The sequence below is a fragment of the Neolamprologus brichardi genome, chromosome 14 (genome assembly GCF_056152115.1).
Source record: "Neolamprologus brichardi isolate AB-2024 chromosome 14, ASM5615211v1, whole genome shotgun sequence".
NCBI classification, from domain to species: domain Eukaryota; kingdom Metazoa; phylum Chordata; class Actinopteri; order Cichliformes; family Cichlidae; genus Neolamprologus; species Neolamprologus brichardi.
Window position 1 is genome coordinate 24357964 of NC_142117.1, and position 18277 is coordinate 24376240.

General features: G+C 41.9%; 2 protein-coding genes across 3 annotated transcripts; one reads left to right on the forward strand and one right to left on the reverse strand.

Annotated features, from left to right (window-relative positions):
• Positions 1-1537: 1537 nt before the first annotated feature.
• six5 (SIX homeobox 5) lies at positions 1538-9237 on the reverse strand. The gene is made up of 3 exons (XM_006795344.3): positions 8330-9237; positions 3369-4834; positions 1538-2526 (listed from the first exon to the last, which is right to left on the reverse strand). The coding sequence occupies exons 1-3, from the start codon at positions 9235-9237 to the stop codon at positions 1850-1852; spliced, it is 3051 nt and encodes a 1016-aa protein (XP_006795407.3). The 3' UTR covers positions 1538-1849.
• Positions 9238-11358: 2121 nt separating this feature from the next.
• On the forward strand, positions 11359-17348 carry tbcb (tubulin folding cofactor B). Of its 2 annotated transcripts, none has more exons than XM_006795343.3 (7): positions 11359-11414; positions 11942-12097; positions 12254-12397; positions 13812-13908; positions 14183-14374; positions 15758-15830; positions 15930-17348. In XM_006795343.3, the coding sequence occupies exons 2-7, from the start codon at positions 11978-11980 to the stop codon at positions 16042-16044; spliced, it is 741 nt and encodes a 246-aa protein (XP_006795406.2). In that variant the 5' UTR covers positions 11359-11414; positions 11942-11977; the 3' UTR covers positions 16045-17348. The 2 variants fall into 2 exon arrangements, with proteins under 2 accessions (XP_006795406.2, XP_006795405.2); XM_006795342.3 differs by lacking the exon at positions 11359-11414 and adding an exon at positions 11421-11564.
• Positions 17349-18277: the final 929 nt, after the last annotated feature.

Genomic DNA, 18277 nt, shown 5'->3' on the forward strand with positions numbered 1-18277 from the left:
TAGCAAATATATATAGCACGTTTTAGTCAGAACATCAATAACATCAAACGTGTGAGCTTTAAAATAAGGCACTTATAAGTATTAACATGCTGAGATGTTAACAGGAAACATCGCAACATGTTTTAGTGTAATGCTCTGCTGTGCTTCCTTTTAAAAGCTCAGCACAGCTTCATCTCCCAAGAGTACTGGCTTTAAAAACAATTACACTCAGCCACCGTGCGACATAGTGTCTTATGAAGAACTAAACATGCATTGCATAGAGTATAAACCCTTTTATTTCCTCCTGTTCTATATATAGGTTTGCTTGTTTTTTTTTAAACAAAGGTCAGGCAGTGCTGAATCCTGGAAACTGCAGACAGTTCAATGATAAAAACAACACTACTAACGTGTAGTAATAAAATACTGTCATATAGCCCTTTCAGCTATGATCTAATGTTTGTGAAGATTATAATATTCGCTATATTCCTGGTCAAACTCGTTGCGACTGGGCAACAGATTCAGCCATGCTTGTCTTTAATCACCGACTGTGTTCATAGACTTAACTGACAGAACTGGTGGTGTCGATGTTCGGTGGTCAGATGTTCGGAGGGTGACATCCTGCAGGGTGGGATGAGAATCCGAACCTCTAAGTTAAAAATAAAAGTCTCCACTGTGGGTTTAGGGTGAGTTTGTGTTGTTGCTACAAGTAGCTACTCCCTTATTCACTAGGGATTGGGAAGATTTTTATGCTGGATGCTCTTCCTGACGCAACCCCGAAAGGGATTTGGGTCTCCACCCAGAATCGAGGATCTTTTATTTGTTAGGTGAACCTGCTACACATGTAGGAGTTAAATTATCCTGACGAAAGTGTGGAAGAGGACTGGTGGATGGTGAAAATATGGTGGACTGGTGTGGCGTGAGCAGTTAGGCAGATGATCCAGTTGTTTTGAAGAGAGGTGAGTCCGACTGTTCTGTACACTCCTACTCTACACTGTGAGGAATTAAATATTGGGGATACTTGGGGTGGTAACTGGAAGAAGAAGACCATGAGATGCAAATCAGATTCTTCAAAGTTAGAGACAAAGTGAGAAGGAGCTCAGAGGAGAGCCGCTGCCCTTCTGCTTTCAAAAGAACCAGCTGAAGTGGTTCAGGGATCCGACCAGGACGACTCCACGACTGATCACAGGAAACAGTGTGCTGTTGTTGCTGGCTTGGGAATGTCTTGGTTTCCTCCTGGAAGAACTGAAGTTGATAGCTGCTTAGGCTACTTTCTACTATGACCTGGTCCAGGATGAGTGGGAGATGATGGATGAAGGGATATTGCTGGAGTGTTGGCAGAATATATTCAGGACAGGGAGGGAACCATTTAAAGATTTTTCCCTTTTGAACAGTGTATCACTGTTGTGGATCTATATCAGAAACCCAGACGTAGTAGAGCTGAGTTAGTCCACAAAACCACAAGAAGGATCCATGACCCCTGACCTCATGACTCACAAGTCTTGGTCTAACACCAAGACTTGTGAGTCAAGCAGATTAATCCTTAATCCTTAAATCACCTGTGCGGATCTGATCTTTAAAAAAAAAAAAAAGTAAGGCACATACTGATTTTAGTAAAAAATAAAATGAAAAAATCTTAATCCAAACTGAGAGGAGTAATCTGAACCAGCAGGTGAATAATCCCATTCATAATAAAGAGAGCTGGAAAATTTCCAGCTAGCACCACAATGGCACCTGGTCTACTGAGTGAGAATTGCTGCTGTAGGTTATAAAAAAATATGGTGATCTTATATGATGCATGATGTGGGATAAAAATGTTTCAAGTCATCCAAACAAGACAAACAGATCTGTGGTGTTGAACCAGTTTTATAAACTATAAGCCCAGCTCGTCATCCACAGGGACAGACTGAAGCTGAGTAAGGATTTTTGATTCTCCATCGATTTCCTCTGGATTCCCCAGTGGCGAGCTGGCTTCCACATCCTGCTCTGGAGAGGGGCTGCCCAGGAGCAGCGACTCCCCACCAGGTAGACCCAACAAGGCTGGGTCCACAGGTAGGTCCCCCTTGGTGCGGACGTCAAACAGAGTTAAACTGGCTGAAGTGGAGAGGGGCACTGGGCTCCACACTGGCTGGGGCATTTGGCTATTTGGTGTCACTCCAGTGTACATGGGGCTGAGCGTGAGCATGCTTTCTGGAGTCAGAGCATTCTGCGTTGTCGGGGTGGCCGTTGGGTCCAGCGGGTGAGGGGAGGGGATGGCGTGCACTTGGCTGGTTTGGATGGGAGTCTCTTGAGCACAGTATGGTGGAGATGAGCTGATGAAGTTCAGGGGAGATGATGCGGCGAGGCTGCTGGGCGTTGGTGTTGAAGGCTGTGAGACTACGGGAAAGGTAGAAGGGTTAAGAATGGGGATCACTCCGTTTGTAGAGATGGTGGAAGCGTCAGGGACTGGTTTCAGGGGCAAACTGGTGAGCTGAATGCCTGCTGGGATGGTCAGAATCAGCTTGCCTTGCTGGACACTCAGGTAGGGGCTTCCACCGAGGAGAAGGTTACCTATGAATATGAATGATAAATGATAAACTGGCAACAATCTAAACAATATAATGAGTGTTTTACAGAATGGCATATATATATATATATATATATATATATATATATATATATATATATATATATATATATATATATATATATATATATATATATATATATATATATATATATATAAAATATCATACAGAAACAGAACATGTTTCTGAAAGCATTATTTTTCTTTTATGTTTGGGTTTGCAGTGTTATCAATGGAAAAAAATAAAACAAACACACTGTACTGATAAATATTCCTCAAATTTTCCCAGGTACATACTAACACGCTTATATTAAACATGTCCAGTGTTGCACATAATGAGGTCAGAGGATCTGAGCAGAACCAAGGCTTCAGATAGCTTTTCATACTGTTGGCTTTGCATGTTATTTAGAATGGATATTCCCTCATGCGGTCATCTCAGGCACACGGCAACCTGCTGTTCAAACTTTTATTTAGGAATGGATGCCAATTATTAGTTGATTGTTTGCAAGACAAAACCCCCAAAAAACATGTCTGTCATTGTTTTTTCTTTCTGCACCACATAAACAATCAATGATGATCTATTAATCAATAATAGAAAAAGATTTTTTTTGAGTCCTGATTCATTCAAATGTCTTTGCACACTCTTTCTGACTGTAAATACAATCAGTTCACGTGAATATGAAAAAGAAGTCATGTCTGAGAAGCAGTAACAAATACACACACATACACATAGATATATGTATATATAATTATTAATCAATAATCAGTTAATTTTCTCTTAGTTCTGGGTGCTACATTTTTTAAATATTTAATGAATTGAGAGTACCTGGAGGGGTAGAGGGTAGCTGAATGATGCCGGAGTTTAGGAGCTGCACCGTAGGGGCCGTGCTGGCTGGAGGAGCTACGCTCTGAATGGGCCTCAGCTGGTTTAACCTGAGAGGAGCCTGTGGGACCCCTCCAGCTGTGGGAGCTGAAGTGAGGATCTGTAATGGCAGACGGGCAGAAGGGATGGAGATAGAAGGGCTGGCAGGTACCACCTGTGGGAAAGAGATGGTGGAGGAAGTTTGGATGGAGGAGACTGGTACCAGCTGGGGCACAGAGAGTGGGACGAGCTGTGCCGGTGTGCCACCTTTGGCCTGGGGGACTGGGACGACTTGTGTTGGGGAAGAGATGGAAATAACCTGCGGTGTCTGGATTTTGCTGGGTGTACAGTTTGTGGTCTGCTCCCCCAGTTGTTGCATCACGTTCTGGGGGAGCTGGCTGTTGTTGAGTGGTGAGATGGAAACTATGGTTGTGGCACCTTCAGACATAGCTGCCGAGGCTTCCTGTTGCTGCTGTGCCAGTCTGTTTCCTGTGTTCAGAGTCTGGGGGCTTTGAAATTGAGGCGCTGGTGAGGTGAGGGGGGATACTGGGACCAGCTGAGGGCACTGGGATACCTGGGCTCCTGAAGAGTGCTGAACCAGGTGAGATACTGGTATACCCTGGATGGAAGGCACAACCTGGGGCAGAGAGAAAACCTGAGGGGTGCAGTTGCTGGAGGAAATCACAGAGCTAGGAGGGTTGAGGCTGGTAGAGGGAGCAGTAGCAGAGACGCTATACTCCCCTTGCTCCCCTGCAGAACTGGAGACAAGCATGCCTGCAGATGACAGAGACGCTGGGAGGGGGAGGGAGTCCTGGCGTTGGTGGTTTTGTGTTAAAACTAGTGAAGAGAGGCTGGTTGGTGAGGAAGAGGAAGAAGAGGATGATACCGTCTGGCTGCTGCCCTCTGATTCGGAAACACTGATGAAGCCCATTGCACTGTCACTCTCGGTCTTGGTTTGCAGGGGAAGAGAAATGATGGGGTTCGAGACAGGCGTGACGTTAGTGTTAAGAACAACTGCTGGAACGCCGCTCTGCTTGGCCTCCATTTCTGAAACTTCCTGCTCCACCCCAGAAACAGCTTGCTGTGGCTGCTGCACACCAACCCCAGATTTGGTTATTACTTGAGCCCCGTTCAGTATTAAAGGAGAGCTGGTTCCAACAGGACTCAGTGTGACGGTCTGGCAATCACCTAAATTTATCCCATTAATTATAACACCAGCACCACTGCTGGAGATCAGGGAGTTGCCATTGAGCAGAGAGGCGGTGAGGAAGCCGCTGGACCCGTTGAGGATGAGCTGGCCTCCGGTGCTGGACGGGACCGCAGAGACAGAGATGATGGAAGCTGTGGAGCCGGCAGCCTCGTCTGGTTTGTCGGGAGTGTCGTCCATCGCACTCGCCTCATCCTCAGTGCTGTGGTTCCCATCGGACTCACTGAAATGGTCAAATATAAAGGACAGAAGCACACACAGACAAATGAGTTTTTAATGTTACAAGAAATGAACGAAAATACACAATTAAGATCAACTCAGAAATTATAACACTTAAGACTGAAAAATGTTTGATTCAAAAAGTAGCTACTAGTAAGACTGCAGCTAATAATTATATATTCATTATTGTTATAAAATTCAGCCCACAATTTTCGGTCTTCTAACCAAAAAGAGGAAAAAGCCTCAACTCTTTTACAACAGAATTTAAAGTCAGTGAATATGTGTCTGTTTGGAAAGAGCTCAAATTATTAATCAATAATCAGACTTGCTGTTGGTTAATTTTCTGTTAAACTAACTAGGTAAATAATTAACTAAGCAGCCAGATAAAGAGGCAAACACTCCTCTCCAGCACCAGAGCCAAGGAGTGTGATTCCCCCTGAATTTGGAATCCACGGTCCACCACCCAAGAGGAGAGGCGTGCACATCAGGATAACCCACAATATCCAGAATCTAATTCACTGCTGTCCCATCGTGGACTGGTTCTCATATAGCACTCTTCTACTTAAGCGCTGTTTTTTTTAAAGTTGTTTCTATCTAACTTCACACACATTCATACTCCGATGGATGCATCGGAGAGCAACTTGGGGTTAATATCTTGCCCAAGGATATTTGGCATGCAGACGGGAGTAGACGAGGAGTGAACCACCAACCTTCCGATTAGCAGGTGACCTGCTACAACAATAGAGAGAAAACCCCAACAATCAGACAACCCTCTATGAGCACTTGGTGACAGTGGGAAGGAAAAACTCCCTTTTAACAGGAAGAAACCTCCGGCAGAATCAGGCTCAGGGAGTGACGGCCATCTGCCACAACTGATTATGCTGAGAGAAGACAGGACAGAAGACACACGATGGAAACAGCCAAAGATTAAAAATAACTAGTGATTAAATGCAGAGTGAAGAAGAAACGCTCAGTGCAGCCCAAGATTATTGCAGAGCAACTAAGGGAGGATTCACAATCACCTGATCCAGCCCTGACTATATGCTTCATCAACAAGGAAAGTTTCAAGCCTACTTTTAAAAATAGAAGAGGGGCCTCCACATCAGCACCGGGGTAGGAGTATAAAAGAAGTCGAAACAGGAAGGAGAGAAATCCCAAAGTCTTCTTCAGAAAGTTTCATCTGTCTCAGCTGCTGGAGCATCTCCCTCTCTGTAATGTGGGAGTTTCTGAGCTCATGCACCAGTACGTCACTGAACACAGTTCAGAGGTGCCCGACAAGCAGAAACGACACCAGGACGTGGCAGTTGTGATGTCACTTTTGGCGCGTGCTGCAATTTGTTGTGGTGCCAACGGCGAGTATAAACCGGCTATTAAGGGACTTGGGATGAATCTCATCCACCCTCCAGGGCCAGGCCGCTAGAGACTAATCAACTATTCATTACAACTATAAATAAATAAATAGATTTATTTGTCCCCACGGGGAAGTCACCTGACATTTGCAGACACCTCAAATAAAACAATCCCATCAACATAAGACAAGCACACGTTAAACAGACACTTTCACTCTTCCTGCATCATAGAGATGACTTTGGCCACACGAACTGAGCAGGCTGTGTGTTGCTCATGTTCAGACGTTTGATGGCTCGAGGAATAAAAGATAGAATGGACCCATTTGTGAACAAGAGGGGACAATGACGCCATGCAGATGGTAAAAAAATCGAATTTAAGCTCTGTGTATACAATATTACAGGATTCAAATCTATTAGACTGAGCAAGCAACGTTCATCGTACCAAGTAACACTCTCTTTTCTTCTAACTGCACTCTGCTGTTTCCATTACCATCATGTGAAACGTTAAATTTGATATAAATGCATTATTTAAGATTCAATATTACTAGAATATTGCCAAAACATTGGGGTGTTTTTTTTTTTTAAACATACTCAAAGCAAACCACTTTCCAAAAGCACATCCAATCAGCAATATACTGTCACTCTTAAATATGTTAAATATTTCTAATTCAAAACTAGGACGCCTGCAAGTTTTAAAGTTTGCCTCAGCAGGATGTTTGATTTTAAAGGGAGAGTAGCCTCCACTTTATGGTTCAGAAATCATTTTGATTCTGTCCGGAAATCCTAACATAATCAAAGCGTTCTTCTAATGCTGACGTTCTCCAACCGTTTCTGGCATGCCTCCTTTAGAAGAAGCTACTTTCAGCTGATCCTTTATTAACAAAGGGTCGCCACAGCAGGTAGCTGCACGTTTGATTTGTCTGCATTGTACAGCGACTTTGTCGTTTCAACTGAGGGAATGCAGGTTAAATATTTGCTAACAGGCTCATTTACACTAATGTTTACTGGTGATCTTTGTTCCCGTGAATTAAGGCAAAAATACGACTTATTGGTGCTGTTTAGAGACTTTATAATACAGTAGTCAGTTAAGGACTCTCTAAAAACCTTTATAAATGCAGCATCAGGATTATCACAAAAAGTGGGGCTAAAAGTTGCTGTATGATCACCTACCTACTTACTGACATTAATCCTAATTTTTAAGTTTTAGTCTTTGTCATTTTGGTCAGGTTTGTCAGCACAACATGCATCAGGAGGTTCTGGGGCTTTGTTTTTTTAAGATTGGGATGTCTGCATGACACGATGGGTTGCGTGTCCCAGTTTTAAAACGGAATCTAACCGAATCTTTTCTAAAGAAACTAAACTAAAATGAGCAAAAACTCTGTGAAAATGTAACTGAAACTAAGATGAATTGATAATAAAACTTCTAAATAAGCTGGAACATGTTCTTATCACTTGGAAACATTTGGTTATATGTGGTTAATGTGTGAAAATAAAGCATCCTGGTGGCCCGTTACACAGTCTGCCAGACCGTGGGGTTTGATACAGCACAGCAAACTTATCTTTCTTATCTTTTCACAAACTGCCCCTCCCACTGCTTGCAGAAATCTTCATTTTAAAACTGTGATTTCAGCCTCTCCCCCCCCACACTCCCATCTTTGCCTTAGTTTACGCTCCTTTCCTCCCCTAACCTCTGTCACCCCGTGGCTCTGCAGGATGCAGTGCAGGGTTTCAGGAAACTTGAGCCACAGTGGGCGCCTAGATCTCACATTTCATAACAAAGCAACATGCTCTTGGTGTCAGACATGTGTGGCCTCGCTGCTGTCAGGAGTCACCTCCTGTTCATCTTCCTACTTCGTGCCATCTCTGAGTTTTGCCACACTGATTTATGGACTCCTGCAGGCAGCCCTCTGTAGGTCTGCGCGCTTTTTAATTGGTAAGCTTTTATGTGCTGCTTTCAGTGACTTTTCTGATAAGCCCTCGCTATAAAAGACAAAGTAAATAAAAAAAGCTTCTTTCAGATAAACACAGGACAGCTAAAAACCAGCAGCTGCTGCCGCTCAGACTGTGACTCCTTGCTTGCTACCAAACTTAGAGCGCAAACAGAGATAAAGGCAACAGCTGGATTGTGTTTCCAGTGTTGCGGGTCTTGCCTTTTGCTGTGGGTCCCGGACGGGGTCCTGTCCCTCTGCCTGCGGTTCTTGAACCAGTTGCTGACCTGCGTGAGGGATAGCCCGGTGATTTTGGCCAGGTTTTTCTTCTCGTCCGGAGTGGGATACCTGTTGCTCTTGTAGCACTCTTTCAGGGCATTGCGGGACTTCTCTTTGAAGCAGTACACGGTCTCTTCTCCGTCCCAGATGGTTTTGGGTAGGGGGAACTTCTTTCTAAGCCGGTACTTGTCCACTGCGCCCAGGCTACGGCCCCGGGACCTCTCCGCCTCCTTGTAGCGGGCTTTGAGGTACAGGTCCTGCAGGAACCCGTGGTTAGACGGGTGGAAGTTGTGGCTTTCCAGGATGGCGTACAGCTCCTTGAATTCCTCCCGGTGGAAAGCCACCAGTGCCTGGGCCTTTAGCAGGGTCTCGTTGCCACGTAGCAGCTCGGACGAAGGAGGTATAGTGGAGAGAAATCTCCACAGGCGATCCACATTGCCCGCCTGCAGAAGGGCCTCGCACAGACATGAGACCTGGTCAGTGGAAAAACTCAGCGCCGACTTTTGGAAACTTTGGAGCAGTTGTTCCGAAATTTGGAGCGGATCTTTCTCTTCTTTGGTCTCCGACCCCGCTGGCTCCCCTGTGCTGTTCTCAGATTGTTCTGTGGACTCCAAAGACAAGGAAGCCATTTTCACTTTAACTTTTTTTTCCACCCGTAGTTCCTCCTCCTCCTCCTCGCTCCCTCCCTCTGCAGCGCCGTCCTCTCTCCCATCCTCCAAACCGCAAGCGTGCCCGATGAACAACGGCGGCCACGCCCCTTTGTTTTTCAAGCCGCACAGACGTCGGAGGGAAAGCAAGAGCGGTTGCTTCTGATTATCAAATAATCCGATGCAAAGACTGATACGGAACATTTACATAATTTATTTTTTAATGAAGCAAAGCTAAATAGAAAGCTTTGCTTTTGGATATCTGACATCTTTAAGACATCCCGGTAAATTTCTAGGAGGTAAATTAGGCTTTTATTTTGGAGAAGAAATCTCACATAGAGCTTTTATTTTGGAAACTCCCACACACACTTCCCCCATAGCGTCCAATAACTAGCTTGAGTATTTAATTTGGAAAAATTAAACTTTAAAGCAAGGGCGAAAGGGGCCATGTGTGAACTAGGACTGTTGAGGGGGGCCGCACGAATAAGCAACCCTCCACAACAGTCCCAGTTTCTCGTGTGGCCCCTTTGGATTCTGAATTGCAGGCCTCTGCTTGTAAATATATACAATGTCAAACTGTAAGTGAGAATTTAAACACTCACAAATGTATATGTAAAATGTTTAATACTACATTTTTTTTCTTACTACCTTGTAATAGTAAATACTTTATAAATGGACTTTGAGTCCCGAAGTTCTCATTTAGTCAAGTCAAGTCAATGGGCTTTATTGTCATTTCAACCATGTGTACAGTACACAGTGAAACGAGACAACGGTCCTCCAAGACCACAGTGCTACATATAGCATATAACAGACAATCAACACAGGACTACATAAAGTGCAATGCGCAAAAATTGCAACAAAACAAAACAAAGACAGTACCACACCAGACAGAACAGAACGATGCAGACACAACACTGCAATAGAAATGTGCAAAAGACTGAATATTGTGCAAAAAGTCACTTGGTGTATGAAGGTGTGTGTGTGTGTGTGTGTGTGTGCTACATAATAATTTAACATTTATGTTGTTCAGCACCTATTAATTAAATGGTTTAGTATTTTGGAGTTAAGAATGCCATATTTTCATGTATAACCTCCAATGATGTCCCAAAAAAATACAAACAAGCAAACAAACAAACAAAACACTAAACTGTCCCTTTCTTATCATTTTGAATTACATTCAATATTATTGCTGAAGCTACACTGTAGACAATATTTAATATCATAGTTGAAGTGCAACAAATAATAGCTACATTATGTAGGCTGCTGCAAAATAAAAATATATAATAATAATATCTGTGTAAATGAACCTGCTATAATCTGCTGAATATTATGTGATTATTCTGATTAATAACAGATTACCTGTTAGAAGTCATTCTTGGCCAGCCTTTAGTGATGCTTTTATTCAAGAGCAATGCTGGTTGCATGTGTTTTATGTGTGTTGTGCATCGTGTATGGCCATGTTTCCCTGTTTGTTCAGGCTGAACATGCTGTCATCACTCTTTTGTGTGCCTGAGGTGGTTGCCTAATGCAAATACTCTCAGTACAAACGCATGCTTGTAGGCACACACAAACGTGTTTAAATGCAACATGTTTCATGTGTTCTGAGTTTTTACAAAAGATATTTTATTAAACTGACAGAACAAAGACCCATTTAGATTGCTACTCTGTATGTGACACACTATTTCAGTTACTGAAGCTGAAAGGTTGCGTATTTACAGGTCTTGTACCCAAGCTCAAAGATTTATGAAAAATCATGTGTCAAACAGAGAAAGAAGCCGTGTATTTTATAATATGACTTGCAAATGAGCTATGAATGAGACCATGCTGCTTTGCAGACCTGCATCTCCATTAACAACCACAGGAATGTAAATCCTCACTGTGGGGCTGTAGGCTTGTGTCACCCCCCCCATGTTTTCTTCTTTTTGACACTTCTCTTTTCAGTCTGTGCTTTAATTTACTCACTACATATCTGACTTTTATCAGGGGAGATTTCTTTGTTAGTCGATCAAGTATGAAATAGCAATAGGGTAAAAATTGTATAATAGAGCGTAGTGCTTACAATCAAACTCTACGAATACTCTGTCTTAAAAAAATATTTTAAAACAAATCCATAATAAAGAGAAAGTTTCCAGCTTAGTCTTCTACATAGTTTAGTTTGGACTTCAGCGCCACTATGTGGTTATTTCAACGGTCGCATTTACTCCTGACGAATGATTGGCCACCATTTGTGCCAATCTAGCGGTCAATAGGCGGGTCTTGAGGTCTGTTTCTTCGTATCGTAAAGCTATTGGTTAAATTTTCTCCTTCCTACGTTGTGATTGGCCGTGTTCCAGTTTGGAGGCGGGTGGAACCTTCCAGAGTTGGGCGTAGCAGGAATTGAGGTTATAATTTTCTGGCAAACCCACAGATCTAGGCTACATGCACCATTTTCACTGCTATTATAATCAAGTAGCCATGAATACTTCCGGTTAATTGTAGATACAAAGATCAAAGGCCTTTTTCAGCACCATCGAGGAAAATATACATAATTTGTAAGTAACTATGGCAACCTTGCCGTCTGTCTCAGGGTCCCGAGTGAGTCCAACGTGACTCTGCTAGCCGCCCAGTGGCTAACGTAGCTAGCTACTCTAAACTACACAGCTAAAAATGGTTATTTAAAATTATACGATCACAGCTAATATGACGAATAAACACGAGAGACCAAGCATATATGTAAAATTTAACTTCATACAGGATTAATATCAGAGAAGGGCTTAAGTTGCTACTATCGGTGGAAAAGGAGCAGTTTTTTGGAAGTCTTTGTGGTTGTTTGACTATTGACTTAAATTTGTTTGCAGCTATGAGATGGCGTATGAGCTTCAGTCCCGTTGGCTGAATGGGTCACGTTATTTTTTATTCCTGTTTTCAGTGTTTGATTAATACCCGAGTCCAAGGAGACAGGAAAATGGACAGCGGAGTGACAGTAATAACCAATCCCACGGTGAATGTGCGCTTAACAAGCACCCTCTCCTCCTTCGAGGTGCAGCGCAGGTTCAACAGAGGGATCAGTATAGCAGAACTGAAGGTGAGACAGCATACAGCGCACCTCTAAAACCCTCAAGGATGGGTCTGTTGTTGGGTTTTCTCTTTGTTAATATATCTGTTGATATTGAAATGACACATTCAGTTGATAACGTCACCTCTTTTGTGTTACATGAACTATTTGCAACTTTGCATTCAGGGAAAATTGGAGATGATTGTGGGTGCACCGACCTCCTGCATGGACCTGGAGTTATTCAGCATATCTGACAAGTTCCTGCAAAAAATGGATGAGAATGAAGCTCTGCTAGGATCGTATCCTGTGGATGATGACTGCAGAATACACGTATGTCCCAGCTCTGTTGGGAGCTTCTTGTAATACTGTGGCTCAGATCACTGTGATGTTTGAGTAAATACAGGTTGAGACAGGTTTTTAGTTTATTTCACTTGAATTGAACATGCAGGTCCTCCTGCCATCTGGGGTGCTATCTGTCAAAGTTACTTTCACAGAGAGAGACATAATGACATATGCTGGCTGAATGATCAGCTTTCAGCTTTAAATGTTTACTCTGAGATGATTTATTTAAAATTTTAGAACAATAATGTGTTCACTACAAAACTTCTAACCTCAGTCAGGATTATACCACTTTGTTTTTAAGCATGTATATGAGGTCACGTAATGAATTACTGTCTGATTCTTTAATGGAGATTCAGCTGTGGTAGTGTGTGGGGAGCTCTGGACTGTCTATCTGTTGTTGATGGGTTAGTTTCAAAAGTACAACTAGTCTGTAGGCCAGTCTCGATTGTGCTGCTGCTGGTCTGTTAGCCAACCACAGAGAAGAGTGTTGCAACATACACAAAGCAGAAGGGAAACCAAGTTTTTAAAAACAATGAAAAGTATCCAATCTAGATACTCTTTGCAGGCATCTCCTGTCCCCGATGAACTCCAATATCAGTTCCTTCCCTATTCAGGCCCATTTGTCAACAAGTCACCATTGAACTGATGCGCAGTGTCATCCATGTCAAGCACTGTGCAGTTGGAAGTTTTGAGTTTAAGCAAATTAATGTCAAGAGAAGAACTTGGGAGAGCTTCACAAGGACCAAGACTCGAGCCAGTGCACTAAGCAACGTGTTTAATGTGGACATCATTTAAAAGCCATTCGTATATACTCGGGTTATCTTTGTCTAATATAATTTGTTGATGAACGTGTAAATGTAACAAATGTGCAACAAATGAAGAAATCACTGTGTGGGATTTTTCTATATTTTTTACTTTAGACAAAAATCCTTTAATTCCTACGACTAGACTAAACTGGTTTACATTTCAGCATAGTAACACTGGCTTTACATGATTCTGGTTTAACTACACAGTTGAATATATTGGGATAGAGCATCGTCTCTAGCAGTGAATGGAGTTTTTAGTTAAGTGTCTGAATCCCAAATCTATTCACTCTGCATGCATCCAGAAACTTTGATGTCCAAAAATAAGAACTCTGCTGTGCAGATAGTGTTTTAATGATTGAAAAGGTAATAATCCTTTCCATTTAAATACACTAGCACTCACTTAAATTGTCCAGTAAGTGTAAAACTGATTTATTGTTAAACAACAATAATGTTACAATTACCACACTAACAACAACAAACAAAAGATCATATCTAAGTTGCTAAAAGCTAAAGTTCTGGTGGCTTTTATAGGCTGTTATTAAGTCACGCTGTTGTGACTTAATAATTGCCTGTCTTTCACGTTGTTTCTCTTACAGGTTGTTGATAGAAGTGGCGGGCAGATGGGCGAGTTCACTGATGTTTCCAAAGTGGAGAAATTTGAGCTCCCAGATGATGCTTATGATAAGAGAACAGGTACAGTCTGCCTCTCTTTAGTGTCCTTTATTTTTGTATTAAATAAATCAAGAGGATGAATTTATATTAAAGATGTTTGGTGAATAAGTCAGCTGATTGAGAAGTATGTCCATGATCGTTAGTTGCATTCTGCACTTGTTCTGTGTATTTTTTTAAGCTAACTATTGATAGCTGGTTCCAATGTGGATGACTTACTTCATGAGAATGAAGATGAATAGACTTCAGTCTGTTTTGAAGAGCTTTGCATTTATCACAAACTGTGTCTTTCCTTCAGACACAGCCAGGTCATTTATGAAGAAGCAACGTGTGGGTCGCTACAATGAGGAAGAAATGGCCAAGAAGAAGGCGGAGAATGCTGCACGGGAAGAGGAGCAGAAGGCTGCTGCCGATGCCATTGCTGTTGGCAGCCGCTGCAAAGTGCAGGTCCCCGGTCAGCCCACGAAGCTTGGCACAGTCATGTATGTTGGTAAGTGTGGATAAAGCTGAGCTGGTTTACTTTGTGTAGGACATTAGTGTAAACCCTGTGCTGCTGAGGATTTTCTGTCCTGCAGAGCAGACTTTGCTGTGATTTATCTAAGGCCCATTCCCAAATCTGTGACGTCAGTGGAGGACAAACTCTTTTTTTTTTTTTAGTACGCTAAATATCACGTTTGGATTCTGTGTGTTTTGTCCATCCATCCATCCATCCGATTCCACTTATACTTTTCAGGGTCGTGGGGGGCTCTGGAGCCTATCCCAGCTGTCTTATGGCGAGAGGCAGGGTACATGCTGGACAGGTCGCCAGTCTGTCGCAGGGCTAACACATTGGCACTCACATTCACTCCCGTATTCACACCTATGGGCAATTTATTGTTTCCAATTAACCTAACCCTACTGTTTTGTTTAATCTATTTTATTAGCAGGTTTTAAGTCCGCCTAGAAAATCGAATTATATTTCCTGTGAGGTGAACATGTTCTAGTTTAGTTTGAATGCAGCTTTACCTGAGTACTAACGCCAAGTGTCAACCTCCAAAAACATAGCAAATAAAAGTGATTCAGTTTAGGTAGTTTGTTAACTTCAATAAGGTCCCCAAAGAGGTTATGTTGTTGTTAGCATTTCCATGCGTGCCATTCTTTCTGTCTGTACGATGGCTTAAAAAGTTTTGAATGAATTCTTCTAAAACTTCGTAGTGGTGTAGAGGGGGGTCATGTTAACAATCCAGTAAAACTGACATCTGCCAAGGTCTTCAAGGTTAACTTAATGATTATGGTAAAATGGTAATGGTCTGTATTTGTATGGTCCTAAGGACCCCAAAGCGCTTTACACTATACACAATCATCCACACACACATTCACGACAAGCTACAGTGTAGCCACAGCCACCCTGGGGCGTTTGAAGCACTGACAGAGGCGAGGCTGCCGGACACTGGCACTGACACTTGCCCAAGGACACAACGACCAAGACTGTCGGGCCGGGGCTCGAACCGGCAACCTTCCGATTACAAGACGAACGCCCAACTCTTGAGCCACGATCGCCCCCTTATCAACTTGATAATTGACAATTGACAAGAAGGCTTATAACTATGACAAGTCTGGTGTGTATTGTCAAACTATAGCAAGTGACCTCTGACCTCACTCTTACATTTCACATCTGCCTTTATTTCAAGTTGACCCCAAAATGTGTTATTTTTACTGCACTACAAACTTCTAGGAAAATAAAATACTAGTTCCTTAAAAGTAAATACTTCCCAGAGAGTGAGCTGCTTTGGCGGGGGTTTGCACTTCTTTTTTCATATAATATCATTATTGTGAAGTCAAAGTCTTCCTAATATGCCCTGCAAGAGCTCAAGAAGTGTTGCATTTCTTGCAGGAACAACAGATTTCAAGCCGGGCTACTGGGTGGGTGTGAAGTACGATGAACCACTGGGCAAACACAATGGAACGTAAGAGGGCCTTTTTCTGGCGTTGTTTTTAAATAATTCAAAGTTTCAGTGACGCTGGTCCTGATTTTTGACTCTGCCTTGTTTATTGTATCTCTGTAGTGTCGAAGGGAAGCAGTACTTTGAGTGCGAGAGCAAATACGGTGCGTTTGTGAAGCCCCTGAGTGTGACTGTGGGGGATTTTCCTGAAGAGGACTACGGTTTAGACGAGATGTAGGACTGCACAGTTTTCTGCCCCAACCTCGCACCTTTATCCGTTCACCAAGCAGAGAAGATGGCGCATCATGTTAGTGTGGCAAATTAGAATTGTTTTGCCTGTGCTTCTCTGGAAGGCATGATCCTAAAGCACTCTCTCAGTAACTTGACAGACTTTTGGGTTCTCGTACCAACAGGCGTTTCATAAGGTTGGGGATTTTTTCTTTTTTTCTTTTTTGCAGCAAAATGAAGGTTTCTGTTGTTTGTTCCTTACTACAAACACTTCTGTTCAATTCATAGCGCTTCCTGTAATTGTACTTTATTTTTGTTCTCATGTTTAGTAAATGTCATTGTGTACAAAGATTATTGTATATAGCTGTTTATAGTTATCTGTAGTCTTTGCATTTTTTTTTTGGTTTAAAGACTGACTTGCTGGTAGGAAAAAAATCACCCAGCCACACTTTGACACTAAGATAAAAAGCGGCATTGTGTTACTAACTTTGTATAAGTGAGTTAAACCCGAGATGCTTTTTCTTCCTGTCGTTTAAGATTCTTGCTCCCTTGCAAATTTAATGTCTGACTCACAAGGATTTTGGCAGAAGAGGAAGAAACAGTAGATCCCATCTCACCAGATATATTTTCTACTCTTTTTTTGTTGTACTTTGCAGTTAAAAATTTCCTCATCGACAAACCGTGCCTGAAATTTTTGTGCCAAAGTGTGCAAGGGTCGATATTCTTCTTTTTTCTTTAAAAGTTAAATTCGTTATTTTTGTTTGGAAGTAGGATGTGCAACAGTCCAGATTTTAGCTTTCAGAGCAAATATAAAATGTAATTTCCATTTATTTTTCTGTGACATGATTCTCCTTGTTAAACATTAAATTTGTGCACTTGAATGTATCATGCGTGTGTTGAACCACTGGACTAAAAGAGCTTTCACATTTAAAATTTGATGAGGCTCAGTTTTACTATTTTCTTCACTGAGCAATCTGAATTTACTTAAAGCTCCAGTCACACATGCCTACAGACCGACCAGCGACCCACTGGCAACCCAAAAATATGACTTCGAGCAACCACTAAATCACTGAAATTCAACTTTTCATTGGGTGGGTGGTTGGTGATGGAGAATGCATTTTTTTCTCTAGTGACCAGTGATTGCTCACTTATTGCTCAGCCTGAGCTCTACTGTATATAAACTGGATGTTTAAAACAAAAATCTAAGCGTGAATCCAAAAACTATGAGTTTATTCCAGTGATTAGGTGAAACTTGTTACTCAAGTCTGAAACCTGAGATGGATTTTATATTGCATCAAAAAAAAAAACCACCAACATATTTTCAAGTCTTTAATTGCTGCAGTTTAATGTAAACACAGCATGTTAAATTTCACAGAGAACATCAGAATCAGAATACTTTATTAGTCCCAGAGGAAATGATTTAAATGTTAATGAGTCAGCTTTGATTCTAAACCTTTCATTATGTATCGATTCATACTTGAGTAAACTCTGAAATAAACCTGATTATGATTACCACTTCACTTATTGTGAAGTGTACAAAGTACCTTCAGATGCATTTTGATCGTACATACTCGAAGGCCATCAAGTTAAAACACAAGGTAAAGCAAAAAAAAAAAAAGAACTGTCCTCATTGTGCTCACAACACTCACTCTTGGACTGTGTTTCAAATGGCCTTATTTATGCTTTGTTTTATGTTACTGATCAAAACCTCGTCATGTCTTTGTCCTCTGTTGCTTATAGAACAAATGTAAAAGTCCTTTTAAGGAAATGTCACACATGGAAGATTGTCCATGTGTTTTCTCTCTTCCTTAAAATCTGTGTCTATCTGAGGTACTGGTGTTATGTGCCAAAGCGTAATGATTAGAAATGAGAAGTGTTTACCAGTACACTTATAGCTTATTAAAGTGAGTGAATCTATTTGATTTGCAGTAATATTCATTTATCATATGTCAATCTGTTTTCCATTTTGTTTTACAGCTTCTCCAGGCAAAAGAAACTCACTCGACTCACATCAGTTCTTCCTTCGGCCCCTGGTACTATATTTTCTCAATTGTGTCTCTCATCAGGACCTCTGGCCACTTGTTTTTGCCTTTCAGTGTATGCGATCTCAGCTTTTATCCTCCATTGTGGTACTACATGCTGCAGCTTTGCACACAGTCTGCAACTTATCAGCTGTCAGCTGTGCTAAACTCCTGCCTCTATAAATCTGGGGCTTAGACCCTGTTCTTATGTTGCCATCATCA